The sequence below is a fragment of the Topomyia yanbarensis genome, chromosome 1, assembly GCF_030247195.1.
Source record: "Topomyia yanbarensis strain Yona2022 chromosome 1, ASM3024719v1, whole genome shotgun sequence".
In the NCBI taxonomy this organism is placed as follows: Eukaryota; Metazoa; Arthropoda; class Insecta; order Diptera; family Culicidae; genus Topomyia; species Topomyia yanbarensis.
In genome coordinates this window covers 159,522,301-159,540,205 of record NC_080670.1, presented here as the reverse complement: position 1 = coordinate 159,540,205, position 17,905 = coordinate 159,522,301, and the positions used below count along the sequence as shown (strand labels likewise).

The 17,905-nt window shown below is 38.3% G+C and overlaps 1 protein-coding gene across 3 annotated transcripts in view; it reads right to left on the bottom strand.

Moving 5' to 3' along the window:
* LOC131679163 (beta-alanyl-dopamine/carcinine hydrolase) overlaps positions 1 to 17,905 on the bottom strand; it is a 41,026-nt gene continuing 23,121 nt past the window's right edge. For all 3 annotated transcript variants that reach the window (XM_058959808.1, XM_058959800.1, XM_058959817.1), the window contains exons 3-8: positions 9,434 to 9,527; positions 8,457 to 8,560; positions 1,357 to 1,464; positions 1,055 to 1,289; positions 859 to 979; positions 1 to 670 (exon numbers count right to left, since the gene is read on the bottom strand). In XM_058959808.1, the coding sequence (XP_058815791.1) occupies positions 262 to 670; positions 859 to 979; positions 1,055 to 1,289; positions 1,357 to 1,464; positions 8,457 to 8,560; positions 9,434 to 9,527 (1,071 nt within the window). In that variant the 3' untranslated portion in view covers positions 1 to 261. The remainder of the gene's footprint in view (positions 671 to 858; positions 980 to 1,054; positions 1,290 to 1,356; positions 1,465 to 8,456; positions 8,561 to 9,433; positions 9,528 to 17,905) is intronic.

Here is a 17,905-nt window from a genome sequence, read left to right as displayed (position 1 = left end):
TTCATCTGTAAAAGCGTCAACTTTTAAATTATAAATACAACAAGTTATATACGTTATCTATTTCGTACCACATCATCTGCTAATGTCAAAAAAGAACAGAATGTACAGAATCATAAGTACTGAGAATTTTTAGAGCAAAATGTGATTCTTCAACAGAATGTTATAACGGGCAACAATTTGTATCGCGGTGATATATGAATATTAAACAGAAAAGCACAACATAAATGCCTCATCGATAAGAACGAATGAGCTCACACTAATTTAATCCCTAATCACAAGTGGTAGCACTACAAGTGGAGCGTTGAACTTCGGATTATCGGAATACAGCGACCAGGTTCGCTTGCGGCAGTCGAAAATTCCCACGCAAATCGTCTTCACAATATCCTTGGCATCCTTCTCCCGGAAAACGGTGTGCTCTTTAGCGCTTTGATCGCCTAGCATACGGATCACGTCGTTGAGCGTTTTCGGCGGCTTGAACGAATTGAACGTTTTCATACGTTCCACACTGGAATCGATTATAAGCCCGGTAACCTCCGGTACCGGTAGTCTCAGATACTTGTTAGCGTGTACAATGTGCTCGCCCGGACTGGCAGTCAAAATGTTCAGCTGCGATTGGTCTCGCTCGGCCGGTCCCATCTCGGCATTGTGGAATAACCGGTCGCCCTCTTGTCTAGATGAGAAAAAAAAAATTTAAATACGCTGCGCGTTGCCTCCACTACCGTGTCTTAAATATAACTGTATCATCTTTGAAAAATATTGTATGTTAAGATGCATTTGATTTTAAACATGTAGAGGGATAGCTCAGCTTGCGAAGCAAGGGTTCACCTGCAATGAAAGTTATCCAAAAAAGGCACTTACTTCAAAAACGTCATATTGATCGAGCAACCATCAGCAGCACCAACTCCGTTATCACGAAGTATTTGTTGAGCCTGCACAAAATTTTCTGACGACAGCAGCGCACGTGTTATGAAGTGCCGAGCTGTGTGATCAATGAAAAAACGTAATCATTTTACTATTGGCTAGAAATGAATCTCGTAGTTGATCAAATACTTACGTGTTTTTCCTCCATGCAACTTGCTAGCACTTAGTGTATTGATCGAAAATACTAGCCCGTGGTGGTTATAGTTCATGGTATAACCGGGCAAATGACCGGCATAGCATAAGGAAGTGAATCGTTCCTCTGTCACATTATACTTTCCCTGGGGAGAGTCCGAAACTATGTGAGCCGAAACGAAGTAGTAGTGATTGAGAACTTCACTCAGTGCATCTTCCGTATGGGCTAGGATCTCCTGTCGAAAAAACATAAATTGAATTTCTTCCAATTACCGATACATACATCATAGATATTTGGCTTACACAATCAGGCTCATTGACGCAAATGGTTGAACATCCAATCGGTTGATTGATACTGTTTCTACCCTCCACTGCAACCGGCAAAATATCATCCATGTGTAGCAAAAATAACTGCAATCATACAAGGTGAAAATATTGGATATGCATAATTTAACGTACAAAAACATGCCATTGAATATGTTGGATCAAGTTCATTCACACAACCACTGAGTAACTAATGTAGCGTACTTATCGTGCGTTAAGTGGCTACTTCAATAAGTTTGCCCAGTAATGATGAGTATGCCGATTATCATGAGACTAAATTGTAGTGACCAGATCATTGGAGGGCAATCGTGGGACGCTAATTTCTTTACATCAATTTAACAGCATTTTGAAGAGAGAAATACACATTAAAGTAAGCAAAATGTGTTTGTTTCGAACATATTTATATATTTTTATTTATATGTAATAGGCTTTCAACATATCAACACACAAATTTGGTTTTGGTCCCAACTTTGATCACAAATGAAAAAAAAACTTGTTTGGATACATCGTTAGTATCTGTCAAGTACAATACGAATTCCGCATTTTTTTTAAATTTACCTATTGAAATATTCAGAAACTTCCCACGACCAATTCACCCATCCGCATTCAGAGAGTATTTTGTGTTCCAACTAACTATATTTATCTTCATCGATTTTCGTAGACTTTTCTTTGTCGGCATCAATTAGTCCGTTGTAGTTAGAGTTCAGATTGGTATATTTAAAACTCGGCGACTCAAAACAATTAACTTGTTAAAATTCAGTAACTCGAGCTTCCAAAGATAATTAATACTTTTTGGATTAAAATTTCTAATGTAATCTAACAATTTTATACCGCGAGATATTTTTAAAGTTTTGGACTAATGCGGGATATTTCGCGGGACGCAGGTTATCATAATGCGGGACTGTGTACTTATGCTTAAGGGCGGTACTGGGGATTTTGAGGGCCCCACACTTAGGATGAATATAAAATCATTGTATAGACTTTATTTTAAAGAAAATTCACTCTCAATTGTTCATTACTTGTGGATAACAACAGATCAGTGGCAGCTCGGAATCGCACATTACATTGTATCCCAGGTGACCAAGATGTTTAAAAAGCATCAGAACGGTTAGAGCTGCATGACTATTGAACCAATTCGAACATCAATCCAACATTACGATTCAAGTTTCAAATTATTTTTTAGAAAAACAATGAAACGTTTGGTACACCCTATATACAAAGTTTGGAAGACACGGGACCTTAGCCAACCAACCAGAAAACCTTATTTGACAAGCGATCTGCGGATGTGGCAAAATATTCATTTCTTCGTCACATCTGAGTCGGTCAACGGACAAATCCACATAGGAGCGTCCAAAAATTGACTTCTTGAGGTCTTACATGTTTCCCTCTGCTCAATCAGTCTTACACTGGCACAGAACCAATAATGTTGTTTTTGCACTACACTCCACCCTATCCCAAAATTTTTTGAGCCGTCACGCAATGTCGCCTACCTGGACAAAACCTCAAAATTTTATTCTGGATTTTTCATAAATTAACATTTTACTCTGCTTGTAAACAGGTTGAATGGAGCCGTCTCAAAATATTAAGTCTTGATGACGAAAGTTCTTCACTGGTTTCATTTGAAAGGTTATTCGTTGGACTTATACTTATCATTCGATTTAGTCAATACAAACCTTTCTTCTAGCTCAGATATGAAGTATAAATAATATTGCTCATTAAAGTAATGATGTTCAAAATGGCTGTACTGTTTATTGACAGTTCGGAAAAATCGCTTGTAATTCATGATACTTGAAATTTGGTGTACTTGTTTTGCCTCTTTCTGCCCCGGGTTATATATAGGGGAACCCGGGGCTATTCGGACCTACTTAAGCAAATCGCCCTTTTAGGTGGATAGAAGTGAATAAAGTTACCGGTCAAAAGTCCTAATTGTTAGTTTGAAACCTCAGCTACATTTTGGTGCCATACTGCACCACTCTATGGTAGCGCTAGGCGACGATTCGCAAACCTCTACGTTTTTCTAGGGGTAATTCGGACCTCCCTACGGGGCAATTCAGATCGTCATTTTTCTTTAATTTTTTCATAATGGAATTATGTTTATCTATGAATTAGTTACAAGAGACACTCCTTAAGAAGCAAAAAAAATAAATTGCTTTACAAAAACTTAATCACAGCTGTCGATTGGCGGCCCAAATATTTTCGTTGCTGTGGCGTGTGCAATGGTGTGCGCAGCCGCAAGCCGCTGAACGGCGGTTGACGGAATAGGGGGTCCGAGTAGCCCCGTACGCTCATATCGCACAAAAGTGGTGAGCGTCTCGAAAATATCTCTGTTTCCACCCAAACAAAAATCATTCCATAAAATAGGAGTCTCAAGCTTTCCAAAATACTTACATGTTATTTTTTCACTTTAATTTGTTTTTTTAATCACGAATTTTCCATTATAATGATTTTTGTTTTGAGAATGGCAAAACAACGAAACACGTTGTATCTCCTATCTACAAATAACAAAAAATCAACTTCAGCTCTCAAATGTTTCAGAATAGCGGTTCCGCGAATATGTACGATAGTCAGAAAGTCTTGCTATTTTCTGAGAAATCGAGGGGGTCCGAATTACCCCCACGGTCATAATAGCCCCAAGTCCCCCTATGATTTTTCATGATATGTCTGAAGGAGACGTTTATTACCTAGGGCTTGTAATATAATTTATAAATGTCTCTCAGCATGATCAACAATTGAAAAAATGTGTATTCTGCTAAAAATTCACTACACCTATTTTTTTGAAAATGAATTTTCAGATAAAGTGCACTTTATATATGTAAATGTTGAATTTTCGTACCACAAGTGCGTCAAAAATTACCCTATTGTGAAGTTTTCATCGAATTCGGGCCACTTTTGTGGTTTTGTCCGACTTTTGTGAAGGTGATCACTAGGGCATCGCTAAAAATTTTTTTGAGTTGTTATAGTCTCACCTTTTCATATTGCGACAAATGACAAAGTAAGCTCAAGATGCCAAATATCACATCATCTTCAAAAACTTCAAGCGATGTGGGCAGGGGTCCAAAATTTTGGACCCCTGCCCACATCGCTTGAAGTTTTTGAAGATAGTACTATGGGAAAATATGGAAGAAAAATATATTAAATGCTATAACTTTTGAAGTTACACTCAGAATTGGAATCTATTTTTATTTTATTCCTAAGAATTTTTCACATTCCACAAAGTACATTTTATGAAAATTATGGAAGAGTAATAGAGTATGCACGAAAAAATGATAAAATTTAATATGAATGACAAAAAGCCTTATAACCCCAACTTCTCGTATTCGGACAAAGGTCATAAAGGTTCCCTTCGATTTCAGAGATTTTTTCACATTAGAAAAATGCAAAATATGTATGATTTTCAGCACAAAGCAGAAAAATTATTAAAAATAGGAGACATTGGGGACAAAATTACCCAGTACCCCACTCTCCCATATATTTTTAGAGAGAAGGAAATATCATCATTCAAAAAATAAGATTAATTCCTTTAAAAAGAGGTATGAATTGTAATTAATTACCAATCTATCGAGCAAAATTAGAATCCCGCTTTGCTACAGAGATATCAGAGATGCATTCCAATTGTGGTCCATAGGTGGACTTTTTTTACTTGAACCTTTCGTAACTGTTCTCTATAAACTGTGGTAAGTCCATACCACTGTACGCTGCTCACCTGATGAGATCAATCTCCCACCACCGAATATATAGTGTTTGGACATCAGTAACGACATCTGGTTGTGGAAATCTGAAATCCGCTTTGTTCTCAATATATTTTGAATCCCACTTTTGCCTTTCTCATATAGAAAGGTTATGCAATCACTCTGAAAAACGTCAACCTAATCCCGGCCCGGACGGCCGAGTGTCATATCCCATTCGACTCAGTTCGTCGAGATCGGAAAAAGTCTGTATGTGTGTGTGTATGTATGTATGTGTGTGTATGTGTGTGTATGTGTGTGTATGTATGTATGTGCGTATGTGTCAAATAATGTCACTCATTTTTCTCAGAGATGGCTGGACCGATTTGCCCAAACTTAGTCTCAAATGAAAGGTGCAACCTTCCCATCGGCTGCTATTGAATTTTGGATCGATCGGAATTCTGGTTCCGGAATTACGGGTTTCAGAGTGCGGCCACACAGAAATTTCTCATATAAACTATAGGAAAAATTAAAAATAGAATTTTTATTTTTGATGCTAAATGTGTTCAAGGTGCATGAAACGTCGAGATTTGATGCAAACTCGAAAAAAAATTTGACTACGATTCACTTTTTTGGATTTTGGCACATTTTTGCCTTTCTCATATAGAAAGGTTATGCAATCACTCTGAAAAACGTCAACCTAATCCCGTCAACCTAATTTTTTTTTCGACTCGTTTAGGGTTTCTGGATTTTAACAGGGGCGTAGTTGATGGTTTACGGAGAGGGGTTACACCCCCCCCCCCTACTGTTCGCGCCCCTCCTTTAAAAATCTCCTTAAATCACCCCTCAGACCACCACCCCATCCAGCCCTCATACCCCTCCCTTTCAATCTCATCATCTTTAAACCACCACTATATCACAAAGCATACCAATTTAAGCTGGGGAGTCGTTCGTTCATGGGACTTTCGCCCTCTTCACATACCCACCCCCGCATGACAAAATGAGTTAGCAAGCAGATAACATTGATCTAATGCTGATTAGGCTAATGGAGTATGATATTTTTTTGTTTCAAGTGTTTCACCGTCGACACGTAGCTCATCAAGTTCGTGGCTGGCATGCCATTGTGTATAAGTGCAAAGTGTACTAAGAATGTAATGGACATTTCCACGATTATGTTGAACATAAAAAGCCTCCGTGCCATAGTTTAGAGAAATGAGAAAGGCACAATTGCACCGCTAGGTGGATTAAAACAGGTTTTTTTTAAATAATTTCAACACGGTTGACTGATTTGGCACAACTTTGAAAAAGAGTCTCAGGGTGGCAGGAAGTGAAAATAATTCCGCAATGCTGAGAATAATTTATGATCATCCTGTTCAATTATTATTGGGGCTCCTTAGTTCAATAGTGCCCAGGGACCCCGCGTAGTCTTAAGACGGCCCTGACTGTTCCATGAAAAGCTGGACGCTACGTTTGGGCACTTTAGACTAAATGCAGGTGTAAATGCACCTGGCAGATAAAGAGTAGATGAATTTAAGTAATGATTATAAACGAATCCCTACAAGTAACCCTAGTCATTTAGGATAGATTGATCCCATTAACTACAGGTGGCCAATGTGTCTTCTTCAATAAGGTTCCAGAAGACTCTTCTGGGAAAATTCGAGAACAGCATGGTGTAAAATTCTCATATAGTGCGAAAGCCCTTTTTATTCGGAGTATGAAGCTACCGTTAGTCTTCCAGCTTCGCATTTGCTGTGGGTGTAGCTACATTTCTCCCTTAAACATTATTCACTTATTATTGAAATTACAAAAACACTTTTTTTCAGAATATGGAATAAATTATTTATTCAATATTTTGAAAAAGGATTTTAGTAACACTAGTTTAAGACAAGACTCTCAAAATACAACTTTGAACATACATGTAATCATATTTTATCCCAAAGTTTGCATTCACGAACCACAGAGTGTCTATGGGGCAAACAGGCAGTTAAATGGCAAATGCACTTGTAATCATGTATTATTCATAAAACCAATCAATGCAACAGCTACGATTAATAAAATGGAATCGAAATAGGTACCGAATTAAATTTGTGAACGAGAATCAATGCAATGCAATCGATAAATATGTTCAGTTCAATTTATTGGTAGTAATGGCTTGTTTAGATCTACAGATTATCATAATAAAGATAAATGCTGGAAGTCGACGGACGCGCATACCACTATCATGTCGCAATAAATAATTATCACATTAAAAGAGATTATAACTAGGGTAGACAGTTCCAAGTTCATCTCAGTCGCTCTATTCATCTCATTTTTGGATGACTTAACTTCAAATATGGAATACAACTCCATTTCACATTATCAACCATTTATGTAGTGAAATTAATTCCTGAACGAGACTTTTGTATGCACCATATTACGACGCCATTCAGTTCAGCATTTAAGCCTACATCAGAAATAGCAACTTCTTAACTTTTTTCTTACGACAAATCGTCATGTTTCATCACCTTCCTTCTATTTTAGAAAGAAAAAAAACGACATGTGGTTTCAGCGCAATCATATGTTCAACAATAAACGTATACGGACATGATTATCACTTGAGTTCCGGATTGCAACAGACGAAAAAACAGACATTCACTGTGTGAGTGGTTGGGTTGACACTACAGACACTTCCCACTGAGATGTCCAAAAAAATGTTGCAAAATCGTTCAACACGGGTCCAACGGAGGACGTTTGTTGAACGGTTATTTCTTGAGCGTTTTTTCAAAACGTCATATCTGTAATGAGTTACTCTCTTTGTTTACTTTCTCTTTCGATTTTTACGGCATCACTATAACACTTTTCACTTATTTTACAGTACAGATCGAAAGACGGTGGTTTTAACTAGCATATTATGCAAAGAGCTGAGGGATAAATGTTAAAGTGACCGAATTATTAACAGAACAGAAAGTAAACAAAGAGAGTAACTCATTGCAGATATGACGTTTTAAAAAAACGCTCAAGATTTGGACGTTGTCCACATTGGTCCAACGAACGTCCTTCATTCGACGATTTTGAAACCAACCGTTCTTAGAGGGTTTATATAACAGACTTGCGAAAGGAAAAACAGTAAAACTAGCAACCATGAATGTAAACTGGCATCACGGAAGCTCTCATAAGCTTTGCATTGGCTTCCTCTTATAATTTCCCCGCTCAAAACCCTCATGTGGCATATTTTAGTACCTACACCTTGTCTTAGGGGCTCTTGTTTTGGTCGTTTTCTACAAAATGGTATTAAGAATCCAGTGGATCAATTATTGGTTGAGATTAATTTGCAGGCCACCCAGCCTTTAGGCTGCTTTTGCTCGATAATAAATTTGTTTACTCTCTTCAATCTAGAATCACTGAATTAGTAGGTATTAGTAGTTTTGTAATTACCTTATGGAATTCGACTTGTGCGCCATCTGCAGTTCCCTCCAGTTCTCGAACATACTGTGGAAAAGATTTCTTCACCGATTCCAGGGTATCGTTGTAAACTTTTCCTGTTGACGAGTTAATGAAAAAACTTAAAGGGTTGTTTACAGGGCAGGACACGGTTACATTACAATGTAGTTTTTTCCCATATAATTTGCAAATATATTTTAATTTATCAAAACTATCGACTCATCTGAGGATTGGAAACTATAATATATAATATATTAAAGTCCTCAGTAAAAACACTGAGAACTGTCATACAAGTAAAGTTTTCAATGTGTGTAAGAAATAAAACTGTCATTTTGAAAAACCGCCAGCGAGTAGCAACTTGCCACTAGTCGGCGCTGCGATCGGCCAGCAAACGCTATACGGGCGTTGCGTTCAAACTTGGAAACAATAGTGATTCATGCACGCGAACCTGTATGCGATGGTGATTTTCAACGTATTTCCGTTTAAATGTTTACACATGTTTTTCGGATAAGTTTGTTCTATGTTTATGTCTATGTCTTATATGTCTGTTATCTGTTGTAAAAACATTCTACGCCACGTTTTGGCTTACTCTTCTGACTTTTGGGCTAGAACAAAAGTTATTTAAAAAACTGTTTAACTATCAAATCGATATACGTTGAACATCAGTGACAATATGCTCAATTGTTTGCTACATGCAGTATTCCGGTTTGATAGCATCGATCACTGTGCTAAGTTCTTACATTTGTTTTCCTTATGTATTTTAGCCACTCGCTTCATTCAAAATGAAGGTTGTAGATGCTTACACATGATTCTATTATAAGCCTAAAGGTGTTATCTGTGGTACATTCATACATATATATGGAGAAAGATCTCATATCATGATAAAATTATTTGACTTTTTCTTCGCAGGATTATAAATATGAAGGTATGGTATGAATATATTATTGCTGAAAATAACATCGAAAACTTACTTCCTTCGTCGGTTTTGTAGAGTGGCAGGTATGTATCATTTAACGGTCCGGACAGTTGAAGAAAATTTTTAATAATTGCTGCAAAGGTTCGACCCTGGAAATAGATATAAATAACGAAAATAATGAAAGAAAATGTTCAGCTAAAATCAAATTCGGAGATTTACTACTACTCAAAATTTGATGGTTTACCATTAAACGAAAAAACTTAAGGATCAGTTGTTTGCTATTTATTCAGTTATCGGCGTATATGAAAAATTGTCGCATTAAAATTACTATTTACTATACTGCTATAAAAGCATAAGAGTCCCATATTGAAAAACAGCAAGCTGAGAAAAACGCTGTTCAAGATTTACTTTTTCATTGAGCCAAATAGGTGGGACAACCACGTTTTGGTATTTTTTGTTTTTCTTTGTGCATTGTGACGCTGTGTACCCTACAACCGTTCGATATTTTGATGCCTAGTAGCTCTCGCATCTATAAGTAATTAGCTGTACAATTTAGCATGAACCATACGCGCTCGGTTGTATTCCTCCAATCAACTGTGTTTATGGTCAAATTAAATTTACTACTATTTTGCACTTGCGTAATTGCGCAGTCGTTTAGGTGGAATCAATAATTCACTACCTTAGAAAGCGGTGGGAAGCGTAATTATTTAAAACTTGCATAATTTAATTAGTGCAGGGTTATAGTGGTGCATACGAGAATTGAGTGCAGCCGAGCACGACATTGACATTGTATGTGCAAGGTTATTCTTATGATTAAAATTGGCACAGGTGTTTTACTTTATTTTTATTACTAAATTGAAACAATACATACTTGCACACAGAAAAAAAATATTGGTAAAAATAAAAGCTTTTCACTCTTAGCAAAAAACAACCAACGCATACTCTTAGTTCGACAATAAAATTATTATGTGATTACTATTCTTCATTAGATTAAAAGGAAAACTTTTATTTTGATTATTATTCTTGATTAATTTAAAAGTTTTACTTTCAACCCAATAGGAGGCGTTGGTTGTTTTTTGCTAAGAGCGGAACACTTTTACTTTTACCAATATTTTTTTTCTGTGTGTGTCTGTTCAAGATTATTTCCACTATTCCCGGCGATACAAGCTACATCGCCATATTAATCCACGATTTAGGGCTATCCAAGGCAAGCGGAACCCATGTTGGGAGTATAGCAAATTCAAGACCTACAAAATTTGCGCAAGGTGAACTACACACCTTAAAATTCCTTTTTAAAGTATTTCTTTTTTTAATCATACGTCATTCATTCAGAAATTTATTGCGAAAACTTCCAAATCGACTGAGATATTTGCTTTGTTAATGAACTAATTACACATTAAATTTATATTATATTTATAAGAAGTAACTTTTGTCTAATTTTGCATCTGCTTTTGCCACCGTCCCTGCCTCCAACCTTCTTACCCATCATCCTTTTGGCCGTAAAAGCGCACATGAGGAATACTGCAATGAATACCTATACGGGAGGAAATCAGGGGAAGAGTTACGGAAAACACTAACAACAGAATTAGGATTTGACGGAAAACGGTGGATGGACGCACAGACCAATTTCAGTTTATTTAGATCTGGATGAACAGCAGGAAGAAGTAACCTTCTAACTGACGCAGTTTCTGTCTGGTCATGGTTGTTTCAGACAGTGGCCACATCGGTTCGGACACGCGGCATCACCCTTCTGTCTGTGACCCGTCAGGATAGCAATTTGGCATAGGGTGCAAAAATACTTATTTTTTGGCTAAATATTTCCAATCATGAGATATATAAGTTAACTATAGGTCATTTGCCTACTCCCTAGCGCCACCTGGTGGGATAATTGTGCATTAGCCTATTCTTCATCGGAAAGCCGTTGACATTTTGATCTAGTTTGCCGAAGATATTACTCTTCCAAATGGCCAGCATTTCGTGTTATTAAAAGTTGAAATTCATGTAGTTGTCCACCTCATGCAAATCGTGCGTTCACTATAAGCCGCTTTTTTCACTTTCGCAGAGCCACCTCAACTACAGCACATGACACCCTCTACTTTGCGCGCTTATAACTTTGTCAGTTTTTGTTGGATTGACTTGCAATCTTCACGAGTCGATTTGTTAGTACAAGAAGATTCTTAATTTTTCTCGCGAAAAATATTAATAGATTACAGCGCCACCTAGATCTGAAAATGTGAAACTGATGTGTTTCTCCATACATTTGGTCAATTTTTTCCATACAAACTTTGAGCCACTTGCGGAACCACTTCCAGTATACCAAATGAGCAGAAATTTTCAGGGAAGCTTATTAGCCACCCAAACTATCATATTCAGGTGCAAGGTTTTGATTTTGAGATTTAAGGTATTTTGGGCCAGGCATACTATACACGCCGTAGAGTGTATTGTGTATGTTACACAATGCTGACCGCTGTGCTTTTTCTCGGTTACATTTTCTGGTAAATTTTATTTGCTTTGGTTTGTAAACTAGTTGATTGGTCTAGATAGGTGTAGTAATTTTTGTTTCATATTTCTGTATAAATGACATAGAGCTCAAATAGGGTACAGCTATCATCTGGCTATAAAATATATGAAGATTATGCTGCGTATCGGCGATGACAGCCATGCGGATGGTAGTTTATTTTCGTTGAGCTGGAAGGCGGCCATCAAAGTTAGTTTCGGGTCGCGAAGAAAGTATGTCGTCCTGTTTTACTCAGTTTGGACGCTGGGTTAAATCAGCCTATATGACAGAGTGCGAAGGTGTATTTCCACAGTCCTCGCCGGATAGCGAAGCCAAACGCCTACTTTCCCGGGTAATTATAATGGACCCAGAAGATACCTTTCCACCCACGCTGTAAAGGATCTGCCGTACGAGCTTATCTCTCCTTCTCTACTAACAGTCAAGGATAGTGAAGCAGGGAGGCCAAAGGTGTCTCTGAGGAGTAGACTGTTGTACCTTCTGGGATCTGGGAGCCAAGCTCACCTCCCTAGCTAAACGCAAAGGACCGCTGCTTTAGTAGCAGGAGAACGCAGTGGCAGTTTTTCTGCCCGGACGGAAGAAGCCGCTTACCAATCTTCAACAGCATTACGCGACAGCAGTAGTTGGCAGCGAAGGGGAGTTGTAGTGAAGAATAAAATGGTAAAATTTAATGTTTATTTGTTTTCCTTTTTGTTTGCGTACAAAAATCCAAAAGTATTGATAGATGCACCTAGACCGCCGTGTCATTCAGGGTCCAATAGGCAAAGTAAAATTGGAACCTATGTAGTGGTGGTCCAGTCTGCCTTAGATCCACAGCTTTAGACATGCCTTCGATTAGTGTGGAGAATATGGAATGTCATTAACTGCGCAGTTACACTAATATTGTCGGAACAACAACAAAAATGACAAAAAGAACAGTAAGATAGCAATATCAACGAACAGGAAAATATGGATGAGTAGTAGCAAAACCTGTCAAGGTATGTAAGTCAAGTTGGACGACATCACCAAATCGGTTCACGTCTTGACAGGCTCCGAGATTAGCGGCATGTGTGAACAGACCAGTCGAATAGCGAATTGGAACCAGAATCGAAGAGAAAACGTGTTTCAGCATAGGAAATGGAAAACTATCCACCTTTTTGGATTTCTTTGCCGAAGCAGGGCAGATTTGTGACCGGAAACTATACGAGAAAATTGCGACCATAACTGGGATCTAAATGTCTCGCGAAAACGGGTAACGCTATCGGCAGAAATTTCGCAGTCGAGGAACTCTCAGTCGGAGTAGTTTAAATTCACCGCTGGGGTTTATTCGAGTAATTGAGACCATAACTGGGATCAAAACGGCTCATGAAAACGAGCAATTTCAGAAAGTCTCTGCCGGGAAACTCTCAGTCGGAGTGGGTTGAATTCACCGCTATTTCGGGGAGCAAAAAGGTTTCTGAAAGCGGTCATCGATATCGGGAGAAATTCCACCCTCGAGAAACTCTCAGTCGGAGTAGGTTATATTCACCGCCGGGGTTTATTCGAGTAGATCGTGACCATGAATGGGATCTGGACAAATGAAAGCTGAGAAAAACGCACTAAGGCTGAAAAGAACTAAACAGTTCTTCGATGGAGGCCTTAAGGGCCATCTTAGTATTCTAAAAGAGTTCAAAATCAATCCGTTATTAAATCAAACTAACTGGATGAATAGGACATATAACTTTGAACGCCTATTCAACGCGTCTGAACCAAACCGCACTGAATGGGAGACAGGAGGGCCTACTGTTAAACCAGGATCAATAATTTTCTACATTGATGGTTCTAAATAGAGCAACAGGCTGGGGTAACTGGTCCTGGAGTTAACGTGTTAATATCAATGGTTAAATGGCCAACTGTATTTCAAGCGGAAGTACAGTCTATTATTGAATGTGCCACGACCTGTTTACAACGTAACTACAGACATACGAATATATGCATCTTCTCTGATAGTCTAAATTGGTTCGAGAATGCTTTCAATTGCTACAGCAAAAGTACAGTGGATCTTTTCTGGGTACCTGGGCACTGTGGAATTGAAGGCAATAAAAAAGCACACTTGCTAGCAAGAAATGAATCATCAAAATTATTCCTAGGGCCTGAACCATTTTGTGGGGTCTCAGAATGCACCATAAAAATGGAATTGAAGAACTGGGAAAATTCAATTATAGATGACATTTGGAAAAATATTACTACTGCCCGACAATCTAAAAGATTTATCTCACCGAATAAAATAATAACTGAACGGCTGCTTAGTAAGCCTAAAAAGGATTTAAGTACTTTCAGTGGTTTACCACCAGGGCACTGCCCGAGTAAATATTGCCTCAAGCAGTTAGGCAAAATAGAAGATGATACCTGTCGCTTCTGCAATCTAGATTGGGAGAACTCAGAACATTTATTGTGTAACTGTGTAGCACTTTTTCACAATAGGAGCAAATTCTTCGATAAGGGGATAATACAACCTTTAGATGTATAGACGACTGCACCCAGTAAAGCAATAAACTTTATACGTTCTATAATACCTTACTGGGACCATGCCTATAGTCAGCAAGTGGGAATCATTCAGATTAATAGTGATACGACACGCTGATGTGGCATACAATAAAAAGGACCTGCCACAATAAATCAAAACACTGGTCGCTGTGAAATATGAACCCAACAACAAAAATGAATGGGATCTAAATGAATCTCGAAAACAGGCATAGGTAGAAAGTCTGCCACTGGGGAACTCTCAGTCCAAGTTCACAACCGGGGACTATCAAAGTAGATCGTGACTAAGCTAGCATTTAACCGGCACAAGTACGCTAATAGCTCGAAGTACGCAGAGCCCTAAGTTAGGTACACAAACACGAGTGGATGAGGTGTTTTCAGTCAGCAGCTCATGCGAGACTCCAAGTAAATTGCAGCCAATTCGAGCAAAACGATATGGTACAAAAACAATCAGCCTCCACATGAACAAATACTTCGATGCAGTACGATGGGGATAACAGTTGTGGCAGAAGTCCATACTTTCACACACGCATAGTCTAGTCAAATTCGAAAAATGTGTGTCAAGTTAGTTCATAATGATTCTACACCTTTTTTCTATTATAGAGGTTTTAACTACAGACGAACATACATAACACTATGAGGAAATTCCTTCAAAAAGTATTGATCCGCGAATTTTACTAGAACACTAGCTCCACCTTTTATACACGGTCCCAACCACTCATTCGTAAAAGGGTTATCCCTCAGGCTTAGGAACAATTTTTCACTAGTGGTCTATCCCCCGTATACTTGCGCATATATCAGTGGCGCCATAATCTCAAATGCGGCCACAGTCCCAACTAAAGATATATTTAAAATGACCGTTAAAGGGGGTGAAGAATTGTTTTTGAGTGTTATGTCTGTTAGTCTGTGTATTAACCTTAGGATCATTCGCCTCTTTTCGGGTTAGAGATATCTCTTTTGGAAAAATCTCCAACCCTATGTGCGGGGATGGGAATCGGACCCAGGTGAGCTGCGTACAAGGCAATCGATTTACCAACTCCGCTATGCTCGTCCCCAGAAAACTCCCAAGGGCTTTAGATTTTTTTTCCATTTTTCCATATAATTCATTTAGTTTTATTTCAGAGGCCTGGAGGGCCGAATCTTGTATAGTAATCGACTCAGTTCAACAAATTGGGTAAATTTATGTTATCGAGAAGACAGACATCGCTGCTTGCTGGCTCGTGGTAGTGTCGGATTGGTTTATAGTAGTTAAGCCTACTGACTAAAACTTAACCTCTTGTATCTCGCAATCGTCATTCATTCGTGGCAACCGTTAGGTATTGCTTCAGTAGTAGCTGTTCTCTTGCCTTTTTCAATTTAATGTTAATCGATTCTTGATTGCTGTCCAATCTTCGCGTTTAGGGTTGCCACCTCTGGGAGGCTCTGACCTGGAGATTTTTACTGACCTAGAGGTGGTGGATTTAGAGTGGAACTAGACAGTCTTTGGAATCAAAGCGATTGTTCGGCATTTAGAGCACTTTAATCGTTTTTTATTATTACGTAAAATAAAGCTGTAAATTTTTCACGTTTGAGAACGGTTTTGTCGGTTTAATCTGGTGTAGTATTTCACTTCCCCGACTAAGTGTCAAAATTACAAAAGCACCAGCTACTTTCGCTGTGGAGGATAAGTGGAACGTACATTGCTCTTCTCCACAACTAACAGGAAAAGGAGAGCAAAAGAAGCAGGTCAGTGGCATCACACGGGAAGCACTATGTTGTGTCGGTTATTCAACACCAGAGATCGCAACAAAGAGGAAAACTCACCTCCCTAGCCAATAGTTGCTGCAGGCCAAGGGTTGCTGCAGGAGTAGCAAAAGCACCGGAAGAATTCGTTTCATGTTGACCTAACCAGTTGGATTAGAACAAATCTGCCATACCTTGGTGCAACTGGTGATAAGCATCACTAACAGTGAAGTGATTTGGTAAAATTGCAGCAAAATTACTTTTTTACACCATTTTGAGCAACTTAGTGGGATGCAACATTTCAATTGTAGCATATAGCGGAATATTACTTTTTCTTAATTTGTAGCATATTCGATTTGTTTCTCATTTTCATTGCGTTGTGAAAGAAATCAGCAATATTTGGTGAACTCATCTTCGCCACCTTAAAACGAAGAGTTAGTCGGGCAAAATAAATCTGAACCAGAGTAATAGTTAACTTAGACGTTTAAAATATTTTGTAAAGAATCAAATAATTCCAAAAAAATGAAATTATGCTTCTTCCCTAATAAATTGCTAATCCCGGAAATTGATGTAAAACTCGGAGGCCCGGAGATCGCTCGGATGCCCGGAGATATACCACGATAGGGTTTAACTGCTCAGGTCTGCTGCAAATATCGCTACCTGTGAAGCACGAACCGATCCGAAAGTGTCGACCATGATTAGTTACTTGTCTTTACAACCACCTTCACAAGGTTTTTTATCCTTCTTGGTGCTACTATACTTCTATTTATCTGCTAGGTATTGCTGAGAATTTTTCAACGGCGGTATTTCTCCCAATACCGATGCCATTTAGCTGTCAGCCACTCCAACGGAGAGGACATCGGTGGTGAACTTTCTCCAGGCAACGATATCATGGCATTTTCTCCTACTTCGTGTTTTTCCTCTTTAGCTCCCGTTGCTAGTCCGCTGATCGAACTTTGCAGTGTAACATTTCTGTGATGCAATCTGTTGGCTTATGTCCTTTTTGGTTTTTGACAGTGCACTACACCGGTGTAGTCGGTGCTAGACTCATTCAAACTTGGGTGTAATCAGTCTGTCTCTTTTTTGCACTACACCGGTGTAGCATCATGTAAAAACGAAAACGCTATTAGCAAATGATGCATAGCAACCTGGTGCTGCGAATACATGCGAGCCAAAGCTACATATAACAACCGATGAAGAAGCACATCAACTGCTTTTTTCATTCTATTCTTTCTTTCCTAACGCGGATGGCTTTCCTCGAGCGGCTCACGGTTTGCATAGGATTATGATTAAACAGTTCTATCTCGTTTTCATGTTCACAAAATATAATAGAAAATAATCTACCGTTTACTAAATAGCTTCTTCCTTGGTTTATTCAACGACTTGATCCTAGAGTGACCGAACTCAAATGACATTTTTATGTGGCAAAACGTAGTACAATTTTTTTTCTGAACAGTTCGTAGTGCTGTAATAACTAGAAATCTATGCTAGCAATTCCAAAGTTCTTTAAACATTTAATATCAAATGAAAAAAGTTCAAGCATAACAAACTCTTAAGAAATTTACAACAACAACATTATTAAGAAGATCGATAATAACACTGGCATTAATATATCAAATATCCATTAGCTTAAAACAAGCAATTTTATTTAACGACAATTCTTAACCTTTCGAAAAAAGTCGAGAAAACAAATTTAAATGCAAATTACGTTTGATCGTATAAAATTGAAAACTGAAAAAGAAATCCAAATCCCAATTGGCAGTATCGAACAAAAATTTTATTTTCCAG